Source organism: Panthera leo, chromosome A3, assembly GCF_018350215.1.
Source record: "Panthera leo isolate Ple1 chromosome A3, P.leo_Ple1_pat1.1, whole genome shotgun sequence".
Lineage (NCBI taxonomy): Eukaryota > Metazoa > Chordata > Mammalia > Carnivora > Felidae > Panthera > Panthera leo.
This window is the reverse complement of record NC_056681.1, coordinates 39,201,586-39,229,321: the sequence shown is the minus strand read 5'-3', so window position 1 is coordinate 39,229,321 and position 27,736 is coordinate 39,201,586. Positions and strand designations below refer to the sequence as shown.

The 27,736-nt window shown below is 36.0% G+C and overlaps 1 protein-coding gene and 1 long non-coding RNA gene across 6 annotated transcripts in view; one reads left to right on the top strand and one right to left on the bottom strand.

The window, feature by feature from the left end:
- The window catches only part of SEL1L2 (SEL1L2 adaptor subunit of ERAD E3 ligase), a 123,257-nt gene that overhangs the window by 28,014 nt on the left and 67,507 nt on the right, over nucleotides 1-27,736 (top strand). For all 5 annotated transcript variants that reach the window (XM_042931643.1, XM_042931642.1, XM_042931641.1 and 2 more), the window contains exon 3: nucleotides 16,813-16,981. Coding sequence is in view for 3 of the 5 variants with exons in the window: in XM_042931642.1 (XP_042787576.1) it covers nucleotides 16,813-16,981 (169 nt within the window). In the remaining 2 variants the exon portion in view is untranslated. The remainder of the gene's footprint in view (nucleotides 1-16,812; nucleotides 16,982-27,736) is intronic.
- On the bottom strand, nucleotides 14,412-17,583 carry LOC122215835. The gene is made up of 3 exons (XR_006200569.1): nucleotides 17,545-17,583; nucleotides 15,853-15,918; nucleotides 14,412-14,541 (listed from the first exon to the last, which is right to left on the bottom strand). It is a non-coding gene; the product is annotated as an uncharacterized LOC122215835 (long non-coding RNA).

The following is a 27,736-nucleotide window of genomic DNA, read 5'->3' as shown; positions in this document are numbered from 1 at the left end:
CACATGCTACAATACAGCCAGAGTAAAGTAATTTCAGTTCACTAAATCTTTTCTAGTGCAATGCTTTGCATGTGGCATGTACAGTAAGGGTTTACAGAGATAATTAATATACTACTACCATCTCCCGAAGACTTTGGTTTTAAAATGGGTGGATTCTCCATTCCCTAGACTCTTTCTTTCTTTCTGATCACCTATCTTGGGGTCATTCTCCTCCAAATGTTACTTTTACCTTCATTGTAACTGAAATCTAGTTTTCTCCTGAGAACTTCCCCTGCAGGCCTCTCAAGCTTTTTCTCCCGCAACACAATTATATTGGTCTTAGTTGGGATGGTAAATATCGTTCCCTTTCCTTATTGCTACATTTCACTGGGAGAAATAGGAGATGAGGACAGAGAAGTAGCTTGTAGTTCTCTCCAAGTTTTGAATATTTCTGTATCCATGAATTCTAGCTTCTCAGTCCCATTATTTAGGGGTTGTTTTTGCTCCAATAACTGCACCCTCTCTCTACTCTCATGGTCATAACCTGGACTGTCTTTTCCAAATTAAATGGTTAAGCTTCCAAGTCTCTGAAGACCTCTGGTGCTTTCCAAGTTACTCCATGAATGCTGTAATCCCACCAGGACCTCAAATCCATGTGCCTCTTTCACTGCTTATCATTCCATTCACATCTTCATTTGCCTTCTTACTTAGCTTAGAGTTGAGGACTAAGCTACAGGAGCACAGTTCCTTTTTCAACACCTTGGGAACAAATGTGTTTCAGAACTCAAGAGGTTTTTTTTTTTTTTTGGGTTTCTTTAATTGTGGTAAAATGTATGTAAAATTTACCCTCGTAACCATTTTTAAGTGTACAGTTTGTTAGTGTTAGTGCATCCACGTTGTTGTACAACCAGTCTCCAGAACTCTTTCATCTTGCAAAACTGAAACTCTATAGCCATAAAAGAAAAACTCTCCACTTCTCTCAGCCCCTGGCAACCACCATTATAGTTTTTTTGTCTATGAATTTGATTACTCTAGGTACCTCATATAAGTAGAGTCATACAGTATTTGTCTTTCGTGACTGGGCTATTTCACTTGGAATAATGTCCTAAAGGTTTGTCCTCATGTAGCATGTGTCAGAATTTTCTTCCTTTTTGAAGCTTAATAATTTTCCATCGTATGTATATGCCACACTTCATTTATCCATTTATCCATTGATGGACACTGGGTTGCTTACAACTTTTGGCTATTGTGAATAATGCTGCTATGAACATGGGTGTACAACCATGCTGATATCCTGCTTTCAGTTCTTTTGGGTAGAAAGGTATAAGTACATAAGCATTCTAATTTCTCCATGTTGTAACCAACACTTGTTATTTTCTATGTTGCTGGGTTGTTGGTTTTCTTTTTTTATAGTAACCATCCTAATGGGTATGAGGTAGTATCTCATTGTGGTTTTGATTTGCATTTCCCTAATGGTTAGTGATTTTGAGCATATTTTCATATGCTTATTGGTCATCATCTTTGAGGAAATGTTTATTCAAGCCTTTTGCCCATTTTTAAATAGAATCATTTCATTTTGTATTGTTGAGTGGTAGGTGTTCTTTATATATTCTAGATATTGACCACTTACCAGGTATATAATTTGCCAATATTTTCTCCCTTCCATGTGTTGCCTTTTCACTCTGTTGACAGTGCCCTTTAAATAGAAAAACTTTACATTTTGATGTAGTCCAATTTACCTTATCTATTTTTACTTTTTTTGCCTACACTTTTGGTGTCATATCCAAGAAATCATCACCAAACCAATAACATAAAGCTTTTCCCTATGTTTTCTTCTAGGAAACTTTATAGTTTCATGTCTTACATTTAGGTCTTTAATTTATTTTGAGTTAGCTTGTGTGTGTAGTATACTTCATTCTTTTGTATGTGGATATCAAATTTTCCCAGCCAAATTTGCTGAAAAGACTGTCCTTTCCCCCACTGAGTGGTCTTGACATCCTGGTTGAAGACTATTTGACTACAATATGGGAGAGTTACTTCCTAGTTTTTTGCTCTATTTCACATCTGTCTTTGTGCCATTACTACACTGTCTTGATTACTGTAGCTTATAAAACATTTTGATACTAAGAAATGTGAGACATACAACATTGGTGTTATCTCTTAAGATTGTTTTGGCTATTCAAAGTTCCTCAGGTTCCAAATGAATTTGGGAGGAATTTTTCTATTTCTGAAAAAAAAAAATAAAGCCACTGATATTTTGATAGGGATTGCATTGAATCTGTTATCATTTGGGGTAGTATTAACAGTTTAACAATATTGAGACTTCCACTTTGTAAACACATGATGTCTTTCTAGTTATTTTTATCTTCTTTAATTTCTTTTAGCAAAATCATGTAGTTTTCAATGTATGCCTTTTGCCTCCTTGGGTAAGTTTATTTCTAACGACTTTATTTTTTTTTCTGATGCTGTTATAAATGGAACTGTTTCCTTGATTTTCTTTTAGGATTGTTCATTGTTAGTATATACAAATGCAACTGACTTTTGTGTGTTGATTTATCTTCCAACTTTGCTAACTTTATGCATTGTAGCAATATTTTGTGGAAGCTTTAGAGTTTTCTACATATAAGATCATGTCATCTGTAAGCAGAGATAATGTTACTTCTCCTTTCTAATTTAGATGCTTTTTATTTCTTTTTCTTGTCTAATTGTTCTGGCTAGGACTTCTGGTAGTATGCTGAATAGCAGTGGTGGAGTTGCATCCTTGCCTTGTTCCTAATATTAGAGGCAAAGCTTTCAGTCTTTAACTGTTGAATATGTTAATAGCTATGGATTTTTTTATATATGGTTTTGTTATTTTTAGGTAGTGTCTATCCATTCCTAGTTTGTGAGTTATTTGATCATGAAAGGGTGTTGAATTTTGTCAAATACTTTCTCTGCATTAATTGACATGATCACATGGGGTTTTTTTCCCCTGCAGTCTGTTAATGTGGTATATTATATAATAGATTTTTGTATGATGAAGCATCCTTACATTCCAGGAATAAATCCTACTTGGTCATATTATATAATCCTTAAATGTACCATTGAGTTGTATTTGCTAGTATTTTATCAAAGATTTTTACATCGGTATTCATCAAGAATATTGGTGTAGTGTCCTTGTCTTGCTTTGGTATCAGTGTAATACTGGCCTCATAGAATGAGTTGGGAATTGTTCTCTCCTCTTCAATTTATTGCAAGAGTGAGGCAGAATTCAGGGTTGTTGTTTTTTTTAATTGTGGAAATATACTACTACATACACAGACATACATATCATAGATTATAGGAGACTTCCAACAGAGACTGAGGAAATATATTGTTTAAAACATATTACTATTCATGCAGTAAAACATATGAATATCCACATTAAAAGAAGTAAATAAACAACATAAATAACTTCATGTCAGATCCAGACAGGTTTTCCTACCAACTGATTGTCATCACCAGACTATTTAAAAAGCTTTGGGTTTTCAAATATTTTTTAATTTGGGAATTATAGATAAGGGTTTGAAGGTCTTGTAAAATCACTGCCTCGTATAGACCTTCCATTTAGTTACCCTTCTTGCACTCCATCCAATTTAGTGGTAAAACCTCAACCCTGACTGAATGCAGTTATCCACCACTCAGTCCTTGCACCTGGTAGCTGAAATGTGGCTGGAAATCAACACAACCATTCTCATGTTAATTTCCTGACCACAAACCTCAAGTAGGCATGTGTTTCTCTGTAAACCTTAACATCTCCCTTGTCAAATTAATTATCCCCCATTTCTAAGGCTACTGTTTCATATTTTCTCCTGTCTTCCCAAAATCCAACATATCCATCCCTCACTCTCAGCCAATGACTTTGCTGTTTTTCTTTTTCTCCTTGAAAAAATAAGAGTATTAAGAGTGATTTTACATCCTTTCACCCACTCTTTCACCAACATCTATACATCTACACTGCGTCAACTCCAGATGCAGATTGCCTGAATGTGGCTTAGAAATCTCTACTGAGACGTCTAAAAGGCATCTGACAGTTGACATGTTGATTTTTCTCAACCCCAAACCTGTTCCTCCCCTGGCACCTCTCATACCAGTAAATGGCTGCTTCATTCACCAAATGATTAAAGTCACTCTCCACTTCTTTCAGACCCAACAACACAGCTACTGTGGTCTTTAAAATATATCCTTATTCTAATCACTTAACTACTTTACCACCAGGCACCAACATCACCTATTTAGACTCCATGGTCAAATCCCTGGTTCTGCCTACATTCTTACCCTACTGCAGTCTTTTCATCTCAAATTATGTGTCCCATTATACATCAAATAAAGTCAAAGTCTTTACCATGCCCTTCAGGGCTCTGTATGACCTGTTCTTTGCTCTTTATCTAAGTTCTGACCACTCTACCCATTATGTACTCCATTCCAGCCATCTTGGCCTCCATAGTATGTTTAGTATACTCTAGTATACTAGAGATTCTAGTTACTAGTTAGAGACTCAAGTAACTACCTACCTACCTGTCCCTACCACAGGGCCTACTCTTCTCTCTACCTGGGATGATCTGCCAGGTAATCAATGGCTTGTTGCCCTCAATTCATACTTCGTTCAGGTATCTGCTCATCTTTCTCCCTCAAAAAAATAAACAAAAAAAATTTTTTTAAACTTTTTTTTAATTTAAGACATAACCGATTTATTTTTTTTATAGTTAAAGGTGTAAAAACATCCTTTTTTGAAATATGATTTATTATCAAATTGACTAACATACAATGTGTAAAGTGTGCTCTTGGTTTTTGGGGTGGATTTCCGTGGTTCATTGCTTACATACAACACCCAATGCTCATCCCAACAAGTGCCCTCCTCATGCCCGTCACCCATTTTCCCCTCCCCCCCATCAACCCTTAGATTGTTCTCTGTATTTAAGAGTCTCTTATGGTTTGCCTCCTTCCCTCTCTGTTTGTAACTATTTTTTTCCCCTTCCCTTCCCCTACGGTCTTCTGTTAGGTTTCTCAAGATCCACATATGATATCTGTCTTTCTCTGACTGACTTATTTCACTTAGCATAATAGCTTCCAGTTCCATCCATGTCTCATGGCATTATTTCATTCTTTCTCATTGCCAAGTAGTATGCCATTCTATATGTAAACTACATCTTCTTTATCCATTTGTCAGTTGATGGACATTTAGGCTCTTTCCATAATTTGGCTATTGTTAAAAGCACTGCTATAAACATTGGGGTACATGTGCCCTATGCATCAGCACTCCTGTATCCTTTGAATAAATTCCTAGTAGTGCTATTGCTGGGTCATTCTATTTTTAATTTTTTGAGGAATCTCCACACTGTTTCCCAGAGTGGCTGCACCAGTTTGCATTCCCACCAACAGTGCAGGAGGGTTCCCATTTCTCCACATCCTCGCCAGCATATGTTGTTTCCTGAGTTGTTAATTTTAGCCACTCTGACCAGTGTCAGGTGCTATCTCATTGTAGTTTTGATTTGTATTTCCCTGATGATGAGTGACATTGAGCATCCTTCCATGTTTCTGTCGGCCATCTGGGTGTCTTCTTTGGAAAAGTGTCTATTCATGTCTTCCCATTTCTTCACTGGGTTATTTGTTTTTCAAGTGTTGAGTTTGGTAAGTTCTTTTATAGATTTTGGATACTAACCCTTTATCTGATATGTTATTTGCAAATATCTTTTCCCATTCCATCATTTGCCTTTTAGTTTTGTCAATTGTTTCCTTTGCAGTGCAGAAGGTTTTTATCTTGATGAGGTCCCAATAGCTCATTTTTGCTTTTAATTCCCTTGCCTTTGGAGATGTGTCAAGCAAGAAATTGCTGCAGCTGAAGTCAAAGAGGTTGTTACCTGCTTTCTATTCTAGGGTTTTGATGGTTTCCTGTCTCACATTTAGGCCTTTCATCCATTTTGAGTTTATTTTCGTGTATGGTATAAGAAAGTGGTGTAGTTTCATTCTTCTACATAAACAAAATTTTTCCTAAACACCTTTCTAAAAGAGCATACTCCATCACTTTTTAATTGAAATTTCTTTTGAAATTTCATATGTTTTATCACCACATGTCATTATGTATTTATGTAATTGTTCATATTTGACTTACTTCTGGGAACTGAGCTCCATGAATACAGGCTTTTTTTTTTAAGTTTATTTGTTTTGAGAGAGAGAATGAGCGCACATAAGTGCCTGCACACATGAGTGGGGGAGGGGAAGAGAGAAAGGGAAAGTGCGAATCTGAGGCAGGCTCCATGCTGTCGGGGCAGAGCCCTATGCAGAGCTCAATCTCACCAACCTGGAGATCATGACCTGAGCCAAAATCAAGAGACTTAACCAACTGAGCCACCCATGGGCACCCCCATGAATACAGACACTTCACTTTTTCACTTATATCTCAAAGCCTTAATTAATCTTTAAAATATAATAAGTGCTTGATAAATGTTTGTAAATGAAAGAATGTCATTGTTTGGTTGATTTCTTTTGTTTGTTTAAGTAGGCTTCCACCCACCCATGGCAGAGCCCAATGCCAGGCTTGAACTCAGGACCCAGAGATCATAACCTTAGCTGAGATCAGGAGTCAGATACTTAACTGACTGACCCACGCAGGCACCCCAAGAATGTCATTGTTGAGCAATATTTGTATCAGAGACAAAATATAAACTATTTGTCAATAACTTTAGTGAAATTTATTAGAAAAAAAAAAGATGCTGAAACTAGTAACAAAAAAGACAGTTTTCTAGAGTTTCCTTTTGATTTTAATTTACTTATCACGTGTACCATGAATACTTAATATGGCTATGGGTTGAAATATAATTTTCTGCTCCTTGCAGGTAAAAATGCAGAATATAAATATTCCAGTGTGTACTAGTTCTTGATCATCTCTTAATTTCAGAAAGCTACCCTTATAATGCATTTATCAATTAACAGAGGTGTTATGCTAGCACCATATCATTAGTATCACTAATGCTATTTTATTTTCCCCTTTTACTTTCTACTTTGCCATTTTCCTACATTTCAAAAGTCATCCTTGTATAGCTGTCTATTATTGTTATTTGGTGACTTTGGAAAGTAGATGTACAAATACAAAAAAAATAATTAGCATTGTCTTTTCTAGGAAAAAGAAATGTTTTCACTGATGAATGAGTTATTTCTTCTCTGTAAGAGATAACTATTCTCTTAACTCAGGGTGGCTATTGTCATATTTGCTTTGTTGTCTTTTTTTTAATTTTTAGGTATATTAGGAAAAAGTATTCTAAGATTGTTTTATATCCTTAACTGAAAATACTTTGGGAAAAATGAAAGACACTAAAACCATCACTAAAAACATATTTACTTAAATATAAGCATCTCATAAATAACATCTTACTTTAAGGGGAAAAAACTACTAAAACAGTGAGATTTTCAAGTTCAAAAGTGACAGTCCCTTTTTTTCAAATATTATATACATTTATTTAAGATGGCCTACAAAGCTTGACTAATCTGATACACCTTAAATTGCTGATTAAAACCATAATCCAAACAACATCAGTGTGAATATTTGCAATATGTGTAAATATCTTCACTATCTGATGAGTGATACAAATTTTTGTACTATTTTATTTCTGTATTTTAATTCCATTTTAATTTGTCTGACTACCTTCTTCATTTACCCAGGGTAAGGGTTCCCAAACTTTAGCATGTATCAGAATCACCTGAAGGACTTGTTAAACCACGTTGCTGGGCTTTACCCTCAGAGTTTCTGATTCTGTAGACCTTGAGTGGGTCTGAGAATTTACATTTCTAACAGATTCCCACGTGATGCTGATACTGCTGTCCCAGAGACCATACTCAGAACCAATGACCTAGAGAAACCTAGTTTTCTTATAGGAAAACTCTTCTTTTTTTCTTTCTCCTGGCTTTCTCCATAACTTGGGTTTTCTCTGATAATGCCTGGAGCACTAATGTTCATAGTCTTTGGAAATATAGTGGTCTACACATAGGATATGGAATCCACATCTATATGTAGTGGAGAAAGTGGAAATCTAGTTCCTCCCTCTTGCCAAACCAGAGACAGCAGCCTGTGTTGCTCTCTCTGCCACAACCCTGTAGCACCTCATTCATTTACCTCAACAAGGGCCACTAAGGAGGAGGTGCTGAGCTCATCTGGGATTGCCATTACTGTTGTTCTCACTGATGTTTTCAATAGCTCTTATCTTTCACATGCTCTTTATACAGAGAAGTTTTTCAGCAGAATTTAGAGTATTACACAGTGACAAGGAACAGTGACTGTTTTGGGGCATGTGAGCCAGAAAAGAAAAAGGGACAAAGATAGTTAAGTAAAGCAAGAAATGCCCTTGTTGAGCCCTAGGGAAAAGTAAGTCATTGATTGGTAGGCAAAGAATCCTTACCCGCCAGTCCTTTAACGTCACACCTATCGCCCTTTTGCAAGGAATGATACTCTCTTTTCATTCCATAGCAAACATGGCTCGCACTTATTCCTCTGAGACAAACAAACAAACGTATTTGGTTTTTATATATAGTCACACAATTTGGAAACATTACCACATATACAGTTATGTGTCTGGGTGGAGTGAAACTGATTCTCTCCTCCAAAATTCACCTCTGCTCCCCATTCTTCTTCATCCTTGCAACTAGACTCTTCATCCACTCAACCAGTCTCACCAAAGAAGTTATCTTTGACTTTGTCCTTTCTCTTATCCCTACATCCAGTCCATATCTAATCTCCAGCTGCACTACTTCCAAAATGTATCCTAAGTTTGCCCAGTCTATCTCCGTTGCTTCTACACTTCGAATCTCATCATCCCTTCACCTAGTTGACTACAGTAGTCTCTGAACTGTGCTTCTTGCTCCCACTCTTAATCCTGTGCAGTCTGCTCCTTACATGTCATCCAGAATGTCCTTTCTTTCTAAAATATAAATCAGAACATGTCACTTAAAACCCTCTGGTGTCTTCCTCTTATCTTTTGAATAAAATGCTAACCCCTTACCATATCCCTATATGATGTGACCCCTTTTGTCTTTTACAATTCTCCCCTAGCTAATACTCATCCAGCTACTTCAGCCTTAATCCTAGACCATACAAGTTTGTTCCCATGTTAGAGCATTGATACTTGCTGTTCCCTCTGCCTGAAATGCTCTGCCCCTATAACTATGCAGGGCTGCTTTCTTGTAACTAAATTCTTGGCTCCAAAGTCACCTCTTCATTGAGGCTTTTCTTGAGCATCCAATCTAAATTAGCTCACCAACCCCTCTTCATCCTGCATTTCACTCTTTACATCTCCTTATCTTAATCTTTTCATAACATATATTCACACCTGACACTAACTTGTTCACTTGTTTACTGGCTATTGTCTTCTCACAGACAAATGGAAGCTCCATAAGATCAGAATCCCCTGTCTTATCTGCCACTCTATCTTCAATTCCTTATGAATGCCCAGCATAAATGCATTGAACAAATGAATCACTGATTATTATAGCTCTTAAAGAACAAGGTTGAGGGGCGTCTGGGTGGCTCAGTTGGTTGAGCGTCTGACTTCGGCTCAGGTCATGATCTCGCGGTCCGTGAGTTTGAGCCACGCGTCGGGCTCTGTGCTGACAGCTCAGAGCTCGGAGCCTGTTTCAAATTCTGTGTCTCCCTCTCTCTCTGACCTTCCCCCATTCATGTTCTGTCTCTCTCTGTCTCAAAAATAAATAAATATAAAAAAAATTTTAAAAAAAGAACAAGGTTGATTCATTACTTGATTATTTCATACCTACTGCCTCCCAGAAACTATTTGAGGAGGCTATGAAAGCCCCATTAACACTAGTCATATTGCTGTTGTTGAAAATTAGGGGTCTAACTTATATTCAGCATCAAATACATCTCTGGCAGCAGTGGGATCCTAGTATATGCTAAAATTGCTGTTCACTGCCCTTAGGTGAAATTAGGCCAGAAAATATATAGAATAAGAGTATTTTCTGCTAGTATAAAGGTTTTTAGATATTCTGCTTAGGATATAAAAAACTATATTTCACAAAACTAAATAATGTTTACTGATTTCCCAAGCTGAAGACCTCATAGTTCATTGATGAACAAAGCAAATTAAATAGCCAAAGTACCTGGATCCTAGTAGTTTAGAATATGAAACAGAAAATAACATTTATTTACAGAGGACATATATAGTCAATATAATAATAGATAATATATATTGAGTATTTACTATGTATAAGGCTTTTCACATATATTAACTTGTATGATCCTTACATCAATCCAGTGAGGTAGGCAATATTATTACTCCCATTTTACATTTACTATTTATATTTATTGTAAACTGAGTCACAAAGGCATTAATTAACTTGCCCACAGTTGGACACAGCTAATTACTGGTGAACAGAAAATACTTAGAAGGAAATGTAAATGAAATTTTTAAAATCTGTAACATATTTATTTTGGAGTATGATTAATTATGAACAATTGTGAATAAGTTATCTGTTCATATATTAACAAGTTATCAACGTTTCTTGTGTTTAAAAAAGTAAACTTGTGTGTTGTTTTAAAAGTAAAACTTGTTAATTATCATCCAAACAATACGATGTAAAAACCTTTAAGTCAAGCCTCTAGCCTTAGCAGACAGCTTATTCTTTTAAACAGGAAGCTATTAAAAATGTGTTCTGCATCCCAGTACTGTTTTTGTGTGTTTGTTTTTGCTTTCAGGCAAGTGTCATAGGACTAGATCCTACTTTGGAAATGTGTCTAGCCACAAAAACCATGATCTAGCCACAAATAAATTAGGGTTAAATGTATAGCAAGATAAATTCAAACCTTCACTCCTCCAAGCCCACAGATGGTTTAATTTCTCTTAAGAGAGGATGCTTCTACCTTTCCTATGCATTAAGAAAACAAATGATTTCCCCCAAATAAATCCATACATTCATTAGGATCCCATTTCCTCAAGGCATTCTACTTGAGATGAGAAATATACAAAAAGGTTTATAAAGCATCTATAATTAATTGAGTAGATAAAACATGAAATGTATGCCATAGAATGATCTCAGCTGTAGAGACCATAGAGCAGTGAGCTACTGCTAACCAAGAGGGGAAAACACCAGAAAGTCAGAGGAAAGGGAAATCACTGTGGGCCAGAGTGAAATGGGAGAGCTTTGAGGAGAAGGAATTTGAGGTAGGCCTGAGAGCAAGGAGTGATATTTGGAAAATAAGAAAGAGGGAGCAATGAAAACTGAATGAGCAAGGGCGAGAGAGTAGGAAAGAAGCCCTTCTATTTGGGGAACAGAGGGTAGAAGAGTTTGGCCGTTGTGGATGTCCATGTAGGCGTGGGAGTAATAAGAAGTAAGGTTACTATGACATTTTTAGGCTAGACTGTGAAGAATCTTAGATTCTGTCCAAATACGTTTGATTTTATACTGTTGTTGCTGGGAACTGAGGGTTTCTGAGTTGGGCAGTGATATAATCAAACAGATGCTTAAGAAAAACTCATGCAGCCATGAATCTTCAGGAGACAGGGAAGTGAAGAGACAGGAGGGCGAGGTAAGGCATTTTGGAACACCGTGTCACTCTGATTGAGAGCTATGGCTGGTCCTTAATGGCCATTAGGAGTTTAAAAATACTTGCAAAGCACATACTTTAAACTTGGAGTTTAAAAACAGACTTCCATTGCATTTGCTGTTTGAAAACTAAAATGTACATTATAAATCCTTCAACAGAAAATTCTGTCAGTAATACTTCTGAAATACCTTCAGAAATCATCCACTGTCACCCTACCATCTTCTTTACTGCCACCATCAATGCTCAGGAACTTCCCTCTTCCCACCCTTTCCCCAATGTATGATATTCTCTATATAGCAGCCAGGGTGACTCTTTTGCAATTTAAGTCAGTCAGTATCACTCTTCCACTCAGAACCTCCAAAGTCTCTCCTTCACACAGAACACAATTCACAATCATGATGGTGGCCTCAGAGCTGCCTCTGCCTTATTTACTACCACCTCCCCCATTCTGCTACAGCTACTCCATCTTACTTACTTGACAACAGTGTGCTCCTCCTCAGGGCCTTTGCTTTTACTTATCACTCTGCCAGAAGTCTCTTTCCTGCAGTGTTTGTAGGATTAACTGTTCCCTTCTTACCCACATAGGGGTCTATTCAAATTTTATCAGAGAACTTGTCCCTAACTATCCGATGTCAAATAACGCAACTTTTATCAATTCTATCCCTACTCTTTAAATAAAAAACAAAACAAAAAATTCCTTTTAAGTCATCACAATTCCAGACTTTAAGATGTATTACAAAGCTGTAATCATCAAGACAGTATGGTATTGGCACAAAAACAGGCACATAGATCAAAAAATAGAATTGAGAACCCAGAAATGGATCCACAAACATATGGCCAACTAATCTTCTACAAAGCAGGAAAGAGTATCCAATGGAGAAAAGACAATCTCTTTAGCAAATGGTGCTGGGAGAACAGGACAGCAACATGCAGAAGAATGAAACTGGACCACTTTCTCACACCATACACAAAAATATATTCAAAATGGATGAAAGACCTAAGTATGAGATAGGAAGCCATCAAAATACTGCAGGAGAAAATAGGCAACAACCTCTTTGACCTCAGTTGCAGCAACTTCTTGCTTGACTTGTCTCTGGAGGCAAGGGAAATAAAAGCAAAAATGAATTATTGGGACCTCATTAAGATAAAAAGCTCCAGCACAGCAAAGGAAACAATCAACAAAACTAAAAGGTAACCAACAAAATGGGAGATTATATTTGCAAATGACATATTGGATAAAGGGTTAGTAACCAAAATCTATAAAGAACTTAACAAACTCAACACCCAAAAAACAATCCAGTAAAGAAATGAGCAGAAGACATAAATAGACACTTTTCCAAAGAAGACATCCAGATGGCTAACAGACACATGAAAATATGCTCAATACTGCTCATAATCAGAGAAATACAAATCAGCACCACAGTGAGATACCAACTCACACCTGTCAGAATGGCCAAAATTAGCAACTCAGGCAACAACAGATGATGGTGAGGATGTGGAGAAAGAGGAACACTTTTGAACTGCTGGTGGGAATGCAAACTGGTGCAGTCATTCTGGAACACAGTATGGAGGTTCCTCAAAAAATTAAAATAGAGCTTCCCTGGGACCCAGCAATTGCACTACTAGGAATTTATACAAAGGATACAAAAATGCTGATTTGAAGGGGCACATGCACCCCAATATTTATAGTAGCACTATCAACAATAGCCAAATTATGGAAAGAGCCCAAATGTCCATTGACTGATGAATGGATAAAGAAGATGTGATATACATACACAATGGAATACTACTCGGCAATGAAAAAGAATGAAATCTTGCCATTTGCAACAATGTGAATGGAACTAGAGGGTATAGTGCTAAGTGAAATAACTCATTCAGATAAAGATGGGGATAATATTATTTCACTCATGTGGAATTTAAGAAACAAAAGAGATGAACATAGGGGAAGGGAAAGAAAAATAAGATAAAAACAGAGGGGAGGCAAACCATAAGAGACTTAAATACAGAGAACAAACTGAGGGTTTCTGGAAGGCAAGTGAGTGGGAGGATGGGTTAAATGGGTGATGGGCATTAAGTAGGGAACTTTTTGGAATGAGCACTGGGTGTCATACATACGAGATGAATCACTGGGTTCTATTCCTAAAGCCAAGACTACACTGTATGTTAACTAACTCGAATTTAAATAAACAAAACAAAACAAATCCATATATGCTGGCTGGGGTTTTTCATGGATGGCCTTTATCAGGTTGAGAACGTTATGTTCTATATTAGTTTACTGAGTATTTTTATCATGGAGGTACTGGATTTTGTCAAGTGCTTTTCATCTATTAAGATGATTGTGTGGTTATTGTCCTTAATTCTATTGATATGGTATATTAATTATTTTCAGATGTTTGGAGACTTAGTTTTAACAAATGATATTCTAACAGGGAAAAAAACCTCCTTTTATCAGTTGATTATTATCTTCCCCACCAGAACATCAGTTTTTGAGTGCAGAGATTTTTTTTTATGGCTGACTCCCCAGTTCTTAGACAAAGGCCTGAGATAAACACTTAGTAAATACCTGTTATTGAATTACATAATCTTTGGGTGCCTTATAGAGTTAGAGAAGGGCTGTCTTCTGGGGTTCCCTAATACTCCAGATGGATGTTGCCCTTCCCACTCTCAGTGGGTAGGAAAGGAATCAAAATCCAGAAACATGGCTTCTATAGAAGGAGATAGGAAGAATAACACCATACAATCAGAGGTGTTTGCCGAATTTGTACTGCCTCTTCACCAAAGCTATTGGCTATCTTTGAATTGAAAATTTTTCCTTTAATGCCAATGACATATGTTAACCCCATTGTTCCAAAGAATGCTGCAGGTTCATCAAAGTCCATGTGTACTTCTTCATGGTGTCCAGATACATTGTTTCCATTCTCCCCTGGCATTTGGGTGAGACCCTGTGACAGTCCCAGCCAATGGACAATGTTTGCCTCTGTGTGCCACTTCCAGGTCTGGCCCATTAAAGAGAAGAAAAGAAAAAGAGCAAATGAAACAAAAAACAAAACAAAAGCCCTTCTGCACATGTTCTTCTATGCTCTTTCCCTTTCTGTCTGCTAGATGTTAATGCTCCGGGAAACCTTGGAATCCACATGCTGAAGCTTGGCATAGCTTTTGTCTGCCTGGGTCTCTGAATGACAGCACAGAGCAGAGCTACCACTGACTTGAACACCTGCCTGTTGATTTTGAGCCATTACACACTGTGGGTCTGTTTGTTAACATGCAATATTTGTCACCTTCTTACTTTAAAAAAAAATTCATTGCTTGTGCGAAATTCAAATTTAACTGGGCACCTTGTATTTTTATGTGCTGTATCTGGCCACCCTACAATAAGGAATCACATTTAAATTCCTTACATATCCACCCAGAAACTTGTACATGAAGGTGTATAACAGCGTTATTCATAATAGCCAAAAGGTGGATACAGCTCAAATGTACACCAGCAGACGGATGTATGAACAAAAAGTAGTATATCCATGTAAGGAATGTTATTTGGCCATAAAAAGATATGAACTGCTGATACATGCTACACAACTTGGATCAACCTGGAAAATGTTACGCTAAGTGGAAAAGGGCAGTCACAAACACTCATGATTTCATTCATATGAAAATCCAGAAGAGGGGAATCCATAGAGAGAAACCATAGATCAGTGGTTGCCTCAGGCTGGGGGGAAGGGGAATGGGAGGATAGGGAGGCTAACAGCTAAAGGACTCATGGTTCCTTCTTGAGGTGATAAAAATGTTCTAAAATTGACTGTGGTGGCAGTCGCACACTTCTGTAAATAGTCTAAAAATCATTAAGCTGTACACTTTAAAATGTACAACTATACACTTATAGTATATGAGTTATATCTCAATAAAGATTTTTTTAAAAACAGTCCTTACATGACTGTATGTCCCAGCAAGCTCTAGCATCTGTGTCACTGCTCTGATGCCTTAGCTACCACTTAGGAAGGCATTAAGCATTCCAGAAAGTGATCTTTAAAAGAGGGAGTTTAGGGGCGCCTGGGTAGCTCAGTTGGTTGAGCGTCCGACTTCGGCTCAGGTCATGATCTCACAGTCTGTGGGTTCGGGCCCCGTGTCAGGCTCTGTGCTGACAGCTCAGAGCCTGGAGCCTGTTTCCAATCCTGTGTCTCCCTCTCTCTCTGCCCCTCCCCCAGTCTCACTTTGTCTCACTGTCTCTCAAAAATAAATAAATATAAAAAAAAAATTTTAAAGAGGGAGTTTAAATTGTGATATTGTATAAAAAGCAAATAAATAAAAACCTTGATTCTTCTTGAAGTGGTGTTTGACAAATAAAGAATTTTTTCAGTCTCCAAATATAATCTTGCCTGAAAAAGTAGATATGTAAATTATGAGTATGTATCTCCATAAAGCTTTTTAATTTTCTCTCTTAAAATCTTCATTTTCTACTACTCAAAAACAATCCCTCCAAATACCTCTCCTTAGTTAAAATATATTAATTACATAACTGCTGGAAAATACTTTAGAAAACATTTTTTTACATTTTTCTCCATACAGTCACAAGATCACTATACTTCCCACCAATTTTAAATTTGTAATATGTAAGGAATACCAACATCATCATTTTTTTTAGCTCACACAATTGATATTACCATGACAACTTACCACTAGGAGGGTAAAATTGGTTAAATTCTCCTACTATTTTATTTTATTTATAACATTTAGATTTTAATGCATGGCTCTGCAGTTCAGATGAAAATGCAATAGGTTTAAAAGTTTTTTATTTAGGAGCACCTGGGTGTCTCAGTCGATTGAGCATCCGACTTCAGCTCAGGTCATGATCTCACAGTTCGTGGGTTCAAGTCCCACATCGGGCTCTGTGCTGACAGCTCAGAGCCTGGAACCTGCTTCAGATCCTGTGTCTCCCTCTCTCTCTGCTCCTCTCCACTTGCTCTCTCTCTTTCAAAAATAAATAAACATGTGCTGACAGCTCAGAGCCTGGAACCTACTTTGGATTCTGTATTTCCCTCTCTCTCTGCCCCTCCCCCCACTCGCTCCTGCTCACTCTCTCTCTCTCTCTCAAAAATAAATAAACATTTATTAAAATGAATTCTTTAAGTCATCTATGATTTTGATTTGAAAAAAGCAGGAATTAGAGTAATTTCTAATATTTTTAACATGAAGAGATGAAAATTGCACTGTCTTATTTTATCATAGAAAGTTACCCATGAAAAAATGAGCAAAAATATTTTTCTTTGTAGGTATCAGTTAACGAAGTCAAGCGATTTTTATCACATATATTGGAACGAAGAAAATTGATTAAAGTAATCTATCAAAGAGAAAATGCCTTAGGAAAAAAGAAGATTCAACGTAAATTAAGAATAAGAGGAATTCAAAATAAAGATCTCTCAAAAAGAAATAAAAATCATTGTAAGTAGAATTCTTTCTAACATAAATTTAAAATTACTTGATGTAATCTAAAATGAAATTTTAAATCTACTTTCTGAAAACTCTTAGAATATAGTCATAAATATTTATATACACAAAAGCTTTAAATTTTGTGAGCTTCTTTTAGATTCAGAATTTGTTCTGATGATAATAAGCAAGGTTGATAATTAGGACTCATGGATTAAAAAAAAAATCTCCAGGGGTGCCTGGGTAGCTCAGTTGGTTTAGCATCTGACTCTTGATTTCAGCTCAGGTCATGATCTCACAGTTTGAGTTCGAGCCCCACATCCAGCTCCTCACCGAGAGTGTGGAGCCTGCTTGGGATTCTCTGTCTCCCTCTCTCTCTGCCCTTCCCACTAACTTTCTCTCACTTTCTCACAAAAGTAAATAAACATTTTTTTTAATCTCCAAAATTATGTGGAGAAAACACATGTCAGTTATTCTGCTAATAGAAACACTCATGCTGAAAACAAAACCAAAATTAATATAGTGCCCCTTTTTTTTTCTAGTCTAGCAATCTAAATCTCTTCCTAGTAAAGACATACCTGGTTAGTTGACAGATTTCTCTGGATGCAAGAAGGGTCTAGAAAATATAAACAATGTCTCCATAGCTTCTGTGTTCAGCAGTTAACTAGCCCTCAGTTATAAAATTTAGGAATCATTTCCAACATTTAATTATTTCCAACAGTTTCATGAAAACTATCTCTTTTCTAACAGATACGTATGAATTTCTATTTTATTAGCATCTTATTTAACAGAGGGAAACTTCTTTGGCAGACAAAAATTAAGGATATCTGTTTTTAATGGCATTATAAAACTATGAACATCTTAAATTTATTTTAAATCTAAGTCATATACATTGAAACATTAATTTGACAATTTTTTGATGTAGAAACATGGCTTGCCTTCTCTTTAGCATTGGTCTAATGATTGGCATTTCTAGTACAAACCACACTCAAACTGCATCATCCATGATTTCCCATCTTACATTTTCAATGAAACAAGGGACTAAAAACATTTATGGAACAATCTGTGAAGAGAATCCTTCCAGATATTTGTAGACTTTTTCCTCAGTAATTTATAGATGCTTCACCTACTTAAATTGGATAATTATTAAGGGCTCTCCTTTATCAAGTTTTTTCATTGTTTTCCAGTAACATTAATAGAAACACATTTTCTTTTTGTAATCAGTTTACATATTTTTTAATGTTTTATCTATTTTTTAGAGAGAGAGCACAAGTCAGGTAGGGGCAGAGAAAGGGGAGGACAGAAGATCTGAAGCAAGCTCCATGCTGACAGCAGCAAGCCCAATGTGGGGCTCAAACTCACCAACCATGAGATCATGACCTGAGCCAATGTCGGAGGCTCAACCGACTGAGCCACCCAGGTGCCCCCAGTGTACATATTTTTAATTCAATTCTATAATTATAGTAAACAGGGAAACTGGCACAAAAACATTTGGGATCAAACACTCCTGATCATTGGTAAGCGTGCAAGGTGGGGGAACAGAATTGAACATATTTACTAAAGGAGAATCCCACTACCTGCAAGTATTTAGTGTGCTGTAGACATCAGTAAGAAAGTTAGATAGAGGCAATGAAAAGTGTTGATTAATTTGGCAAGTAAGGAAGGTACAGATTGTTGAAGGAACTTCTGCTGTTTAAAAGAGTAAATAAGAGGGGCACCTGGGTGGCTCAGTCAGTTAAGCGTCCAAATCTTTTTTATGTATATACTTTATTGCCAAATTGGCTAACATAGTGTGTACAGTGTGTGCCTGGTTTTGGGGGTAGATTCCTGTGGTTCATCGCTTACATTTCTTTTAATATGATTTATTGTCAGATTGTCTTAAGTGTCCAAATCTTAATTTCAGCTCAGGTTATGATCTCACAATTCATGAGATTGAGCCCCACATTGGGCTCTGTGCTGCCAGTGTGGAGCCTGCTTGGGATTCCCTCTCTCTACCTCCCCTATTCACAGTCTCTCTCTCTCTCTCTCTCTCTCTCTCTCTCTCTCTCTCTCTCTCTCCCTCTCTCTCTCTCTCAAAATAAATAAGTAAACTTCTAAAAAAAATTAAAAAAAGAGTAAGTATATCACTACATTGTACACCTGAAACTAATATAAAACTGTATGTTCATTATACTGGAATTTTAAAACAAATAAAATAAAAGAGTAAATAATACCACCCTTCAAAAGAGATCTCTTTCCCTTATGTAGAAGTGGTTATATTATACCTAATAATAACAAATAATAAGTTATCTTTAATTGAGAATTTTCTATATTGTTTTAAGTGCTCTACCCAATTTAAGATAGGTTATATTATCTCTACTTTATAACACTTGAAATTTGCAGCACAGAGAAATAATTTGCTTAGCATTTTGAAAGTTACCTAGCAGGAAAACTAGGATTTGAACTTAGATGGTCTGGTGCCAAAGTCCTCTAGCCATTATGCCATATGCTTCTCATAAAAGTAAGGTGACAATAATCGAGAAATTTTAATGTCATGCTCCTGAAAATGGCTTTGGGCAAATATTGAATTACATGATAAAGATACTACAATTTCCTGACCACCAAATTTACTTGAAGGTTTTGAAGGAAGTAAATAATAGTAAATAATTGCAAACATCTTTATTTTAGAACTCACAGCTATAATGTATGCAAAAGACTTCAAAATTCATGTTTTGATATCAAAACGAAGACTTCAAAGAAATGCCTTCCTGTTCTCCAGACCTCTAGAGAGTGTTACATGCATTCATCACTGACTACATGAATGTTTCAAGGACATTTGAGAAGCCCTGTCTTATAACAGTCTGAAGATTTACATAAATTAGAAAAATATTTCTTCCTGACAGAAGTACATATAGAAGGGTGGTCACTGCTAATAAGACCAACAGATAGAAATTGAGAACTAAGGGACTCCAGAGGTCTCTTATTGATTCTAGTTGATAATTTTTTATGTGAGTCTTATTTGATAATGATTTTTAATTGTTTTACCTTAATATTTAAGAGTGTTTTCTCCCACATTTACTCCAAAAGGCTGCTTCCCTGCTCAGTTGAAGAGTTCTCTAGATATGACATAAAAATGTTGACATGCATGGACTTGAAATATCAGGTAGAGCTCTGATAGGAAATAAATGGCACATTTAAATTGAGTCCTTTGAGAAAAAGTTTAATAAAGGGTTTGTTGATTACATCAATTAATTAATAAGCTATTCTCTCCTAATTTTCTCTCACTCAAAATTTTGATCAGCATCCTTCCAATCTTTTACCCCAAGTTTTTTTAGAGGAGTTAACAAGATATGGCCAAATTTAGAGCTTAGAGCCCACAATAATTTACCATAAGTCTCTAGGATTATATTTACCCACTGATCAACCAGATAAAAATCTAGTGATGAGGTTGAGAAAATAAAACCGTATTTACCAGAATGCCTTGTACAGTGTGCACTGCCCTTGTTATGGAAGATACCTTAATAGGCATTTGTGGATAGAAAGGAGATAAACATCCCCTCCTGATCCCCCACCTCCAACTCAACACAGAAGCCTGGTGTCATCTGATTCCAAATATTTACACATGGAAAGAAATTGCACTGTAGAGCCAGGGAGAAGAATTTTGTTATTTTTGTGAGAGTAAGAAGAAGAGAGAATGGGAGAACAATGGGAGAAAGCAGACATAAGGATCCAGAAAGGTGGTTATTGACTGTGCTAACTTGAGAAACCAGCACAATTCCAAAGTTAGGGGAACCCAAATGATATTTTAAAATTGGTGATGCCTAAGCTGACCATTAAAAGTTGTTTTTGTTCTTAGAATTAATCATCTTTCATTCTGCTCTATGAAATCATTGGTAAAAATCTATATTCCTGACAAATGCTTTTCAAGAGTGAATATTCTTTTGAGACAACTTGAAGAGTTGTTGGTTTCACTGTGGGTCACTGTGAGACAGTCCAGGAACAGTACCTCTCAAATCAGGAATTAAGAAAGTAGGGAAAGCCATGGAGAAGTAACCTTCTCTAGAGGGAGGGTTTGAACTTTACAAGCTGTAGAATAAACTGGGAATATAGGTTATACATGGTTATCAAGCTGGCTAAAAACCTTGTTCAACTCTGTTCTCACTCAGTTCCCACTTCAGCATTTTACACATAGGATATCATAAGAGATGGAATATAGGTGTTCTATAAAAGTGCTGTTCCCAAGACTTACTAGTCTTCCACATATGAGAAATGAGATTTAACTTAACATTGTCAAAAACCTTTTCTAATTCTTAGTGACCACATCTCCTTAACTCAAGGCTTACAAACCATGTATAATAACCTATTAGAGAAATCAAAGAGATTAACATCAAGCTGTTTCTAGAATATGAATATATTTCTCCACATTTTGAAAAGAGAGAAACTGTTTACCCATTTTCCATTTTCCCCCTACCTAGAATTTGTCAAATAATAACCAATAGCATTTGCACTACCATTACTTCAAGGCAAGATCTGTGCCTGGCATTGTATCTGTCACATACTTAATATGAATCAATATTTGCTGAATTAAATTGAGTTGAATTCTTTTTATGTAAAGCTAGGATATAAAATCAGGTCTTCTGACTCCAATTTCAGCATTCTTTGCAATATACTACACTGTAAGTGCTACATAAACATAAGAGAGCCTTCCATTTTTAGAGTATATTTGAATATTGTTTTACAGTTGAACATAATGCTTTCACATCCATTCCATTTTTTTTAATGGCATGTTCATTTTCCCTTTAGGTATCTTTTCACTATAACTTCAATAGCAATCCTTTTTTTCTGAGACAGAATTGAGTATCATAGATTAATTACCTTTATTAAATTGTTAGCAAGACAAATCAATAATTAATCATGCACTGGGAACAATGGAGCATATTCCTGCTGGCAACTGGAACACTACTTCTAAGTCCTTCCTGACAAGTCCTTACTGGCATTTCTTGCAGTTAATCATCATTAATTTTGGTGATCAGACCAGATCACTCCTATGTTCTTGATTGGAGAAATTTGTCTTGCAATCTTGCTTTAAGCTTGTCTTGGCATTCTTTTTTATCACTTCTGGGGTCTGTGACCACTTGGCTAAGTTTATCATGTGTATTCTACTTTATTGACTTTGGAATATATGTGGAGGACATTGCGAAGTGCCATTCATATCCCCCCTTCAATGAGATTCTTAGAGCCCAATTACTGGAAGTGTAGTTCAAAGACAGCCTTCAGCAGTGAAGAGACTGTCTCAGGTGCAAAGAGGCACGTAGCCCGAGGTCATACCTCCTCCCTAGGGCTGCCAATTTCCAATGACTAATCTATTCAGGAATATAAAGTCCTGACCATCTCAGCCTAACTTGAGATGGAGGGCCAGTCAACTGTTTCATTAGCCTTGCATCACAGCTTCTCCCTCTGCCTAATCCTACTTTTTCCCCAGGAGTGCTTTCCAGGGGTGCTTCTTAATAAACACCCTGAACTCTTAGAGTCTGCTTATCAGAGAACCCAAACTGCATACCATTTAATACCTTTCCTATTGCTGAATTTTTTTCTTTAAATCAACAGAATGGTTTTTAATAAGTTGATTTTAAAAGAAAATTACTAAATCTTTCCCATTCTAGAAAAATGGTAGGCTAATCCAGTAGGAAAATCCTGCTACTATAAATACCTAAAACTAATGCCTAAAATATACCAAACTCCCCCCCCCCCCCCGCTCTGTGTGTGTGTGTGTGTGTGTGTGTGTGTGTGTGTTTAATGCAAAGCTGGTTCACAGGAAACTGAAATCCTCAAGTGCTAGAAATGATGAAAAATAAGGATGCGAATTGATGTTTTGGCAGACTGTGATCAGAGCTGGTAATGCATGAGCCTTGGATTTTTAAATCCCAGGCTGGGAAAATCAAATACACATTGGGATTTTTGACAAGACAATTGGAATGAAGAGCTATGAATAAAACTGAGAGTTTTACAGAGTTGTGCATGCAGTGAAAGGGATATTAGGAAAAAACAGATAAGCCACCTACCATTTTAGGCAGATATCAAGGAAGTTCTTCCTCTGTTTAGGCTCTCTGAATTTATGCTACCTGATTTTTTTTTTTTGGTAATTTCAAGTCAATATGTTCACATATAAGAATTTCCTTCCATCGGTAAGATAAGTCTGCAAAACTGACAGAAGCAACACAAAACCAGTTTGGAAAAACATTTGCACATTTCCTACATAAAAAGCCTTGTTGAGGGGCGCCTGGGTGGCTCAGTCGGTTAAGCGTCCGACTTCGGCTCAGGTCACGATCTCATGGTCCGTGGGTTCGAGCCCCGCATCGGGCTCTGTGCTGACAGCTCAGAGCCTGAAGCCTGTTTCACATTCTGTGTCTCCCTCTCTCTGACCCTCCCCCGTTCATGCTCTATCTCTCTCTGTCTCAAAAATAAATAAACGTTAAAAAAAAAAAAAGCCTTGTTGAGGATGAACTTACAAGAAAATTTTATAAATTGCACCAAGTTAAAAAAAATCTATTCATAACAAAAAATCTACTCAGAGTCAGTTTGCATGTGCATGCACCGACATACATACGTGGGCACAACATAAGACATTGCACACCCAAGTCTTGATATAGTAGAACAACAATGTGGAAAAAATTATGGAATAAATATATTTTTAAATTGTTAAGAAACCATAAGAAAAAAGAGAGGTATCATGAAAAAAGGAGTAGACATCTGTGCAAAAGAACCAAATAGAAGTAAAAAAAAATGAAAAGTATGTTCATTTAAATTAAGTGAAGGGCTTAAACAGAAGATTAGACACTGTGGAAGAAAAGGTTAATGAACTAGAGAAAGATCAGAAGATACTGCCCTGAATGTAGCCCAGAAAGAAACTAAGAGTTGAAGGACAGAGACCTTTAGATTAAAACAATGTCAAAGATATATGCTATTTGAAAGAGATATGCTTAAAACATGACTCAAAAAGACTGAAAGTCAGTGGATGGAAATGATATCACAGCCAATACTAAGCAAAAGAAATCTGATATTTTATGCAGTATAGACTTCAAGGTAAAGCCATAAATAGGGAGAAAACATTATCACATAGTGTTCAAAGGAATAATTCACCAGAACGATATGATGTTGATGTTGAAAAATTCAGGAAAATCTATTAAACCATGAAAATTAATGGAGTTTGGCAAAGTTGCTGGATTTAAAATTAATATATAAAAATCAATAGCATTTCTGTATATGATACAAAAAACAACTAAAAATTAAACTGCTAAAATATTATTTAAAATAGCAATAAAAACTAAAGGTACTTAAGAATAAATCTAACAAAAGATCTACAAGATGTTTAAGAAGTGGAAAAACATAAAACTTTATTCAATAATATAAAAAATACCTGCATAACTGAAGAGTTTTTATGTTTCTGAATGGGAAGATTCAAAGTTTAAGATATCATTTCTTGCCAAATTAGTTTCAAAATTGCCCAAAGGGGTTTTCATAGAATTTAATAAGCTAATTTTAATAGTATATATGAAAACAAGTCTAAAGACAGCCAATATACTTTTGAGGTAGAATGAGAAGTGGAACTTGCCCCATTAGATTCTTACTATAAAATTATATTGTATAAAACATATGCTATTGACATATGGATTTAAAAAAATAAAAAGAGTCTAGAATCGGTCCCATATATATAGGGGAATTTGGTATATGACAGAGGTATTACAAATCAGCTGTGAAAAAATAAACAGATTGTATGCAGGCAACTGATTCTCATTTGGAAGAAGATTAAGATCAGATCCCATTCTCACCTCATACACAAAAGTAACTTCTAGGTGGATTAATGACCTAAATATGAACATCAGAACTTTAATAATAATTTTTAAAAAAAACATTAAGATATTAGTATAAGAAAGGAATTCTTACAAAAGACTAAAGTAAAACCATGATGCCAAAATTCATAAATTTGACTACCTTAAAGTTAAAAGTTTTAATAGGTATTTTTAATTATACAGTGAAAAAGAACCCACACGTTAAAAGAAGATATTGTAACAAATAGAGCCAAGAAAGAACTGGTTGTATAAAAAACACCTACAAATCAACAGGAAAAACAAGTAGAAAACTCAACAAAGGGGCACCTGGGTGGCTCAGCTGGTTAGGCTCCAACTTCAGCTCAGGTCATGATCTTGCAATTCAGGAGTTCAAGCACCACGTTGGGCTGTGTGCTGACAGCTTGCAGCCTGGAGCCTGCTTTCGATTCTGTGTCTCCCTCTCTCTTTGCCCCTCCCCTGCTCACACTCTGTCCCTCTCTCTCCCTCAAATAAATAAATATTTTTTAAAAAATTTAAAAACTGAACAAAGGATACTATTCCTAGAAAAAAAACCAATAAATATACTTAACTAGTAACTGCAGAAATTCAAATTTGATAAAGATTTATCATTTCACATTGATAGGCAAGATTAAAAGATCAGATAACCCCTAAGCAACCCAGAATTTAAGGAAATGAGAACTCTTATACATCACTGTTGGGAATGTATGTTTGGTGCAACCTCTTTGAAGCGCAAAATGGTAATATCTAGTAAAGTTTAAGATGCTTATATGCTATACTTGGCATATGTACTTTTAGAAATATATCCTACAGAAATTCTCACATATCTGTATGAGAATATGTGTGCAAGGATTTTCATTGCAGAACTGGTTTTTGTAGCATTCAAGTGGAAAAAGTTAATATCTGTGGAATGGGTAGGGTAAATAATGGAGGAATAAATAGATAAACTGGTTTAGTCATACAAAGAATTTTGACCATTGGCACTGGTTAAAATGAATTAATGAAGCCTACTTGACAGATAAATCTCAAAAGGTAAAAATGCAAATTGCAAAAGTATATATATATATATGTGTATATATATATATATATATATATATACACACATGTATATATAATATACATATACATGTATATGTATATTATATATACATATATACATATACATATGTATGGTTTTACAGTATAGAAATAATATTGGGTACATATATGTAGTAAAAGGACTACATAGTAACTTCAGAACAACAGCTACCTCTGAAGAGAGAACACTGGGATTATGTTGGGAGGAGGCTTTGAGTGTATTTGTTCCATTCTGTTTCCTTAGAGAGATACCTAAAACAAACAGGGCAAATGTTACCATCTGTTAAATTATGTGAAATGGGAATGTTATGTTGAAGTGTGTTTTCCTTTCTGGATTTTTTGTATGTCCTAAATATTTCATGGTTAATTTTTCAGAGAAAAAAATTGAGAAAAAAATGAAAATTAGTTGCCACAAATAGAATCTATAGATATGCCACTTGCTACAAATAGAATCTATAGATGAATGTATACCAAGTATATTAACTATCAAAATGTTAAAGTTTGTGTGTGTACCACTTACAATTTTCTCATGTATGCTTTGGGAAACAGTAATGTAAGGTGTTGCAAATTAGCAAGTGCAGCTAACTATTAAGCCAGCCAGCAGGCACTCTTAACCCTTCACAGGGCCTTGAATACAGCCTGTCACCATCTTTCTCTTGTCCCTTTTGCTCCCACTCATTGCTGAAGGGCTTTCCATTATCCAAGGTCTCCTACAAACACAGTCTGAAGTAATGATGTCTAAATCAACTAGTTTGGATATGGTCAGGTGTGCATAATGATGCTCTAAATCATCGCCAGGTTAAATCATGCTCATTATCTTTTGTTGGGGGAGGCGGAGGAATATATTGTATACTTTTTAGACACATTTCCATCAGAAAACAGTCAAAATAAAAAGGGATATGACTCATCTAATGGGAAAAAATTATTTATATGGACACATTTCTTAATAATGTCTGAAAGGGGCACCGTGGTGGCTCAGTTGGTTAAGTGTCCGACTCTGGCTCAGGTCATGATCTCACGGTTCATGAGTTTGAGCCCTGTGTCCAGCACTGCGCTGACAGCTAGGAGTCTGGAGCCTGCTTCAGATTCTGTGTCTCCTTCTCTCTCTGTGCTCCTCCCTCGCTTATGTTCTCTCTCTCAAAAATAAATAAACATTAAAAAAATAATAATGTCAGGTAAAAGAAGTATTACTATAAATAAATTCATCATTTAAAATACTTCAATTACAATACATTTATTTTTAAGTGTATTTTGAACTCATTTTTCAAATTTTTCAGTAATTGATAGTAAATTTGTGTTCCTCACATAATTCTGCATATTGTGTAGCTCTGACAAATAGTATGAGCAGACTGTGCAGTCATTCTGCCTACATTTGAATTCTTGCCTATCAGGGACTAACTGTGTGACCTTGGACAGGTTACTTAACCTCTCTGGGCCTGTATCACCTCATTTGTAAAACAGGAATGATAATAGCTCCCTCCTCTCACAGTGAAAAAACTGCTTGGGGACTAAGTGCTTTATAAATGTTAGCTTTTATTATAATATAATAATTATTGTTTTTGGTTCTTCACTTGTTTTATAAACCATATTTCTTTCTGCTAAATTAAAAGTTTGGGGTAGTGAATTAATCTTTGAAAGTCAGAATCCTTGTTATTTCAAGTTTTGCTTAGTAGATATTTGAGGAGAAAATGTTTTTCTACTTACAACACAATTTGTATGCCATTTCCTAGCAATACCACTGAAGGTATTTATGTTTGGCAACAATGATCTGGGGACAGTGTGAATAAACTTGATTATTATAAATATCTGTGCTCTTATCCAAGTGCATTTGAGTTGATCACATCTTTATCTGACTAAACTCTTTGCT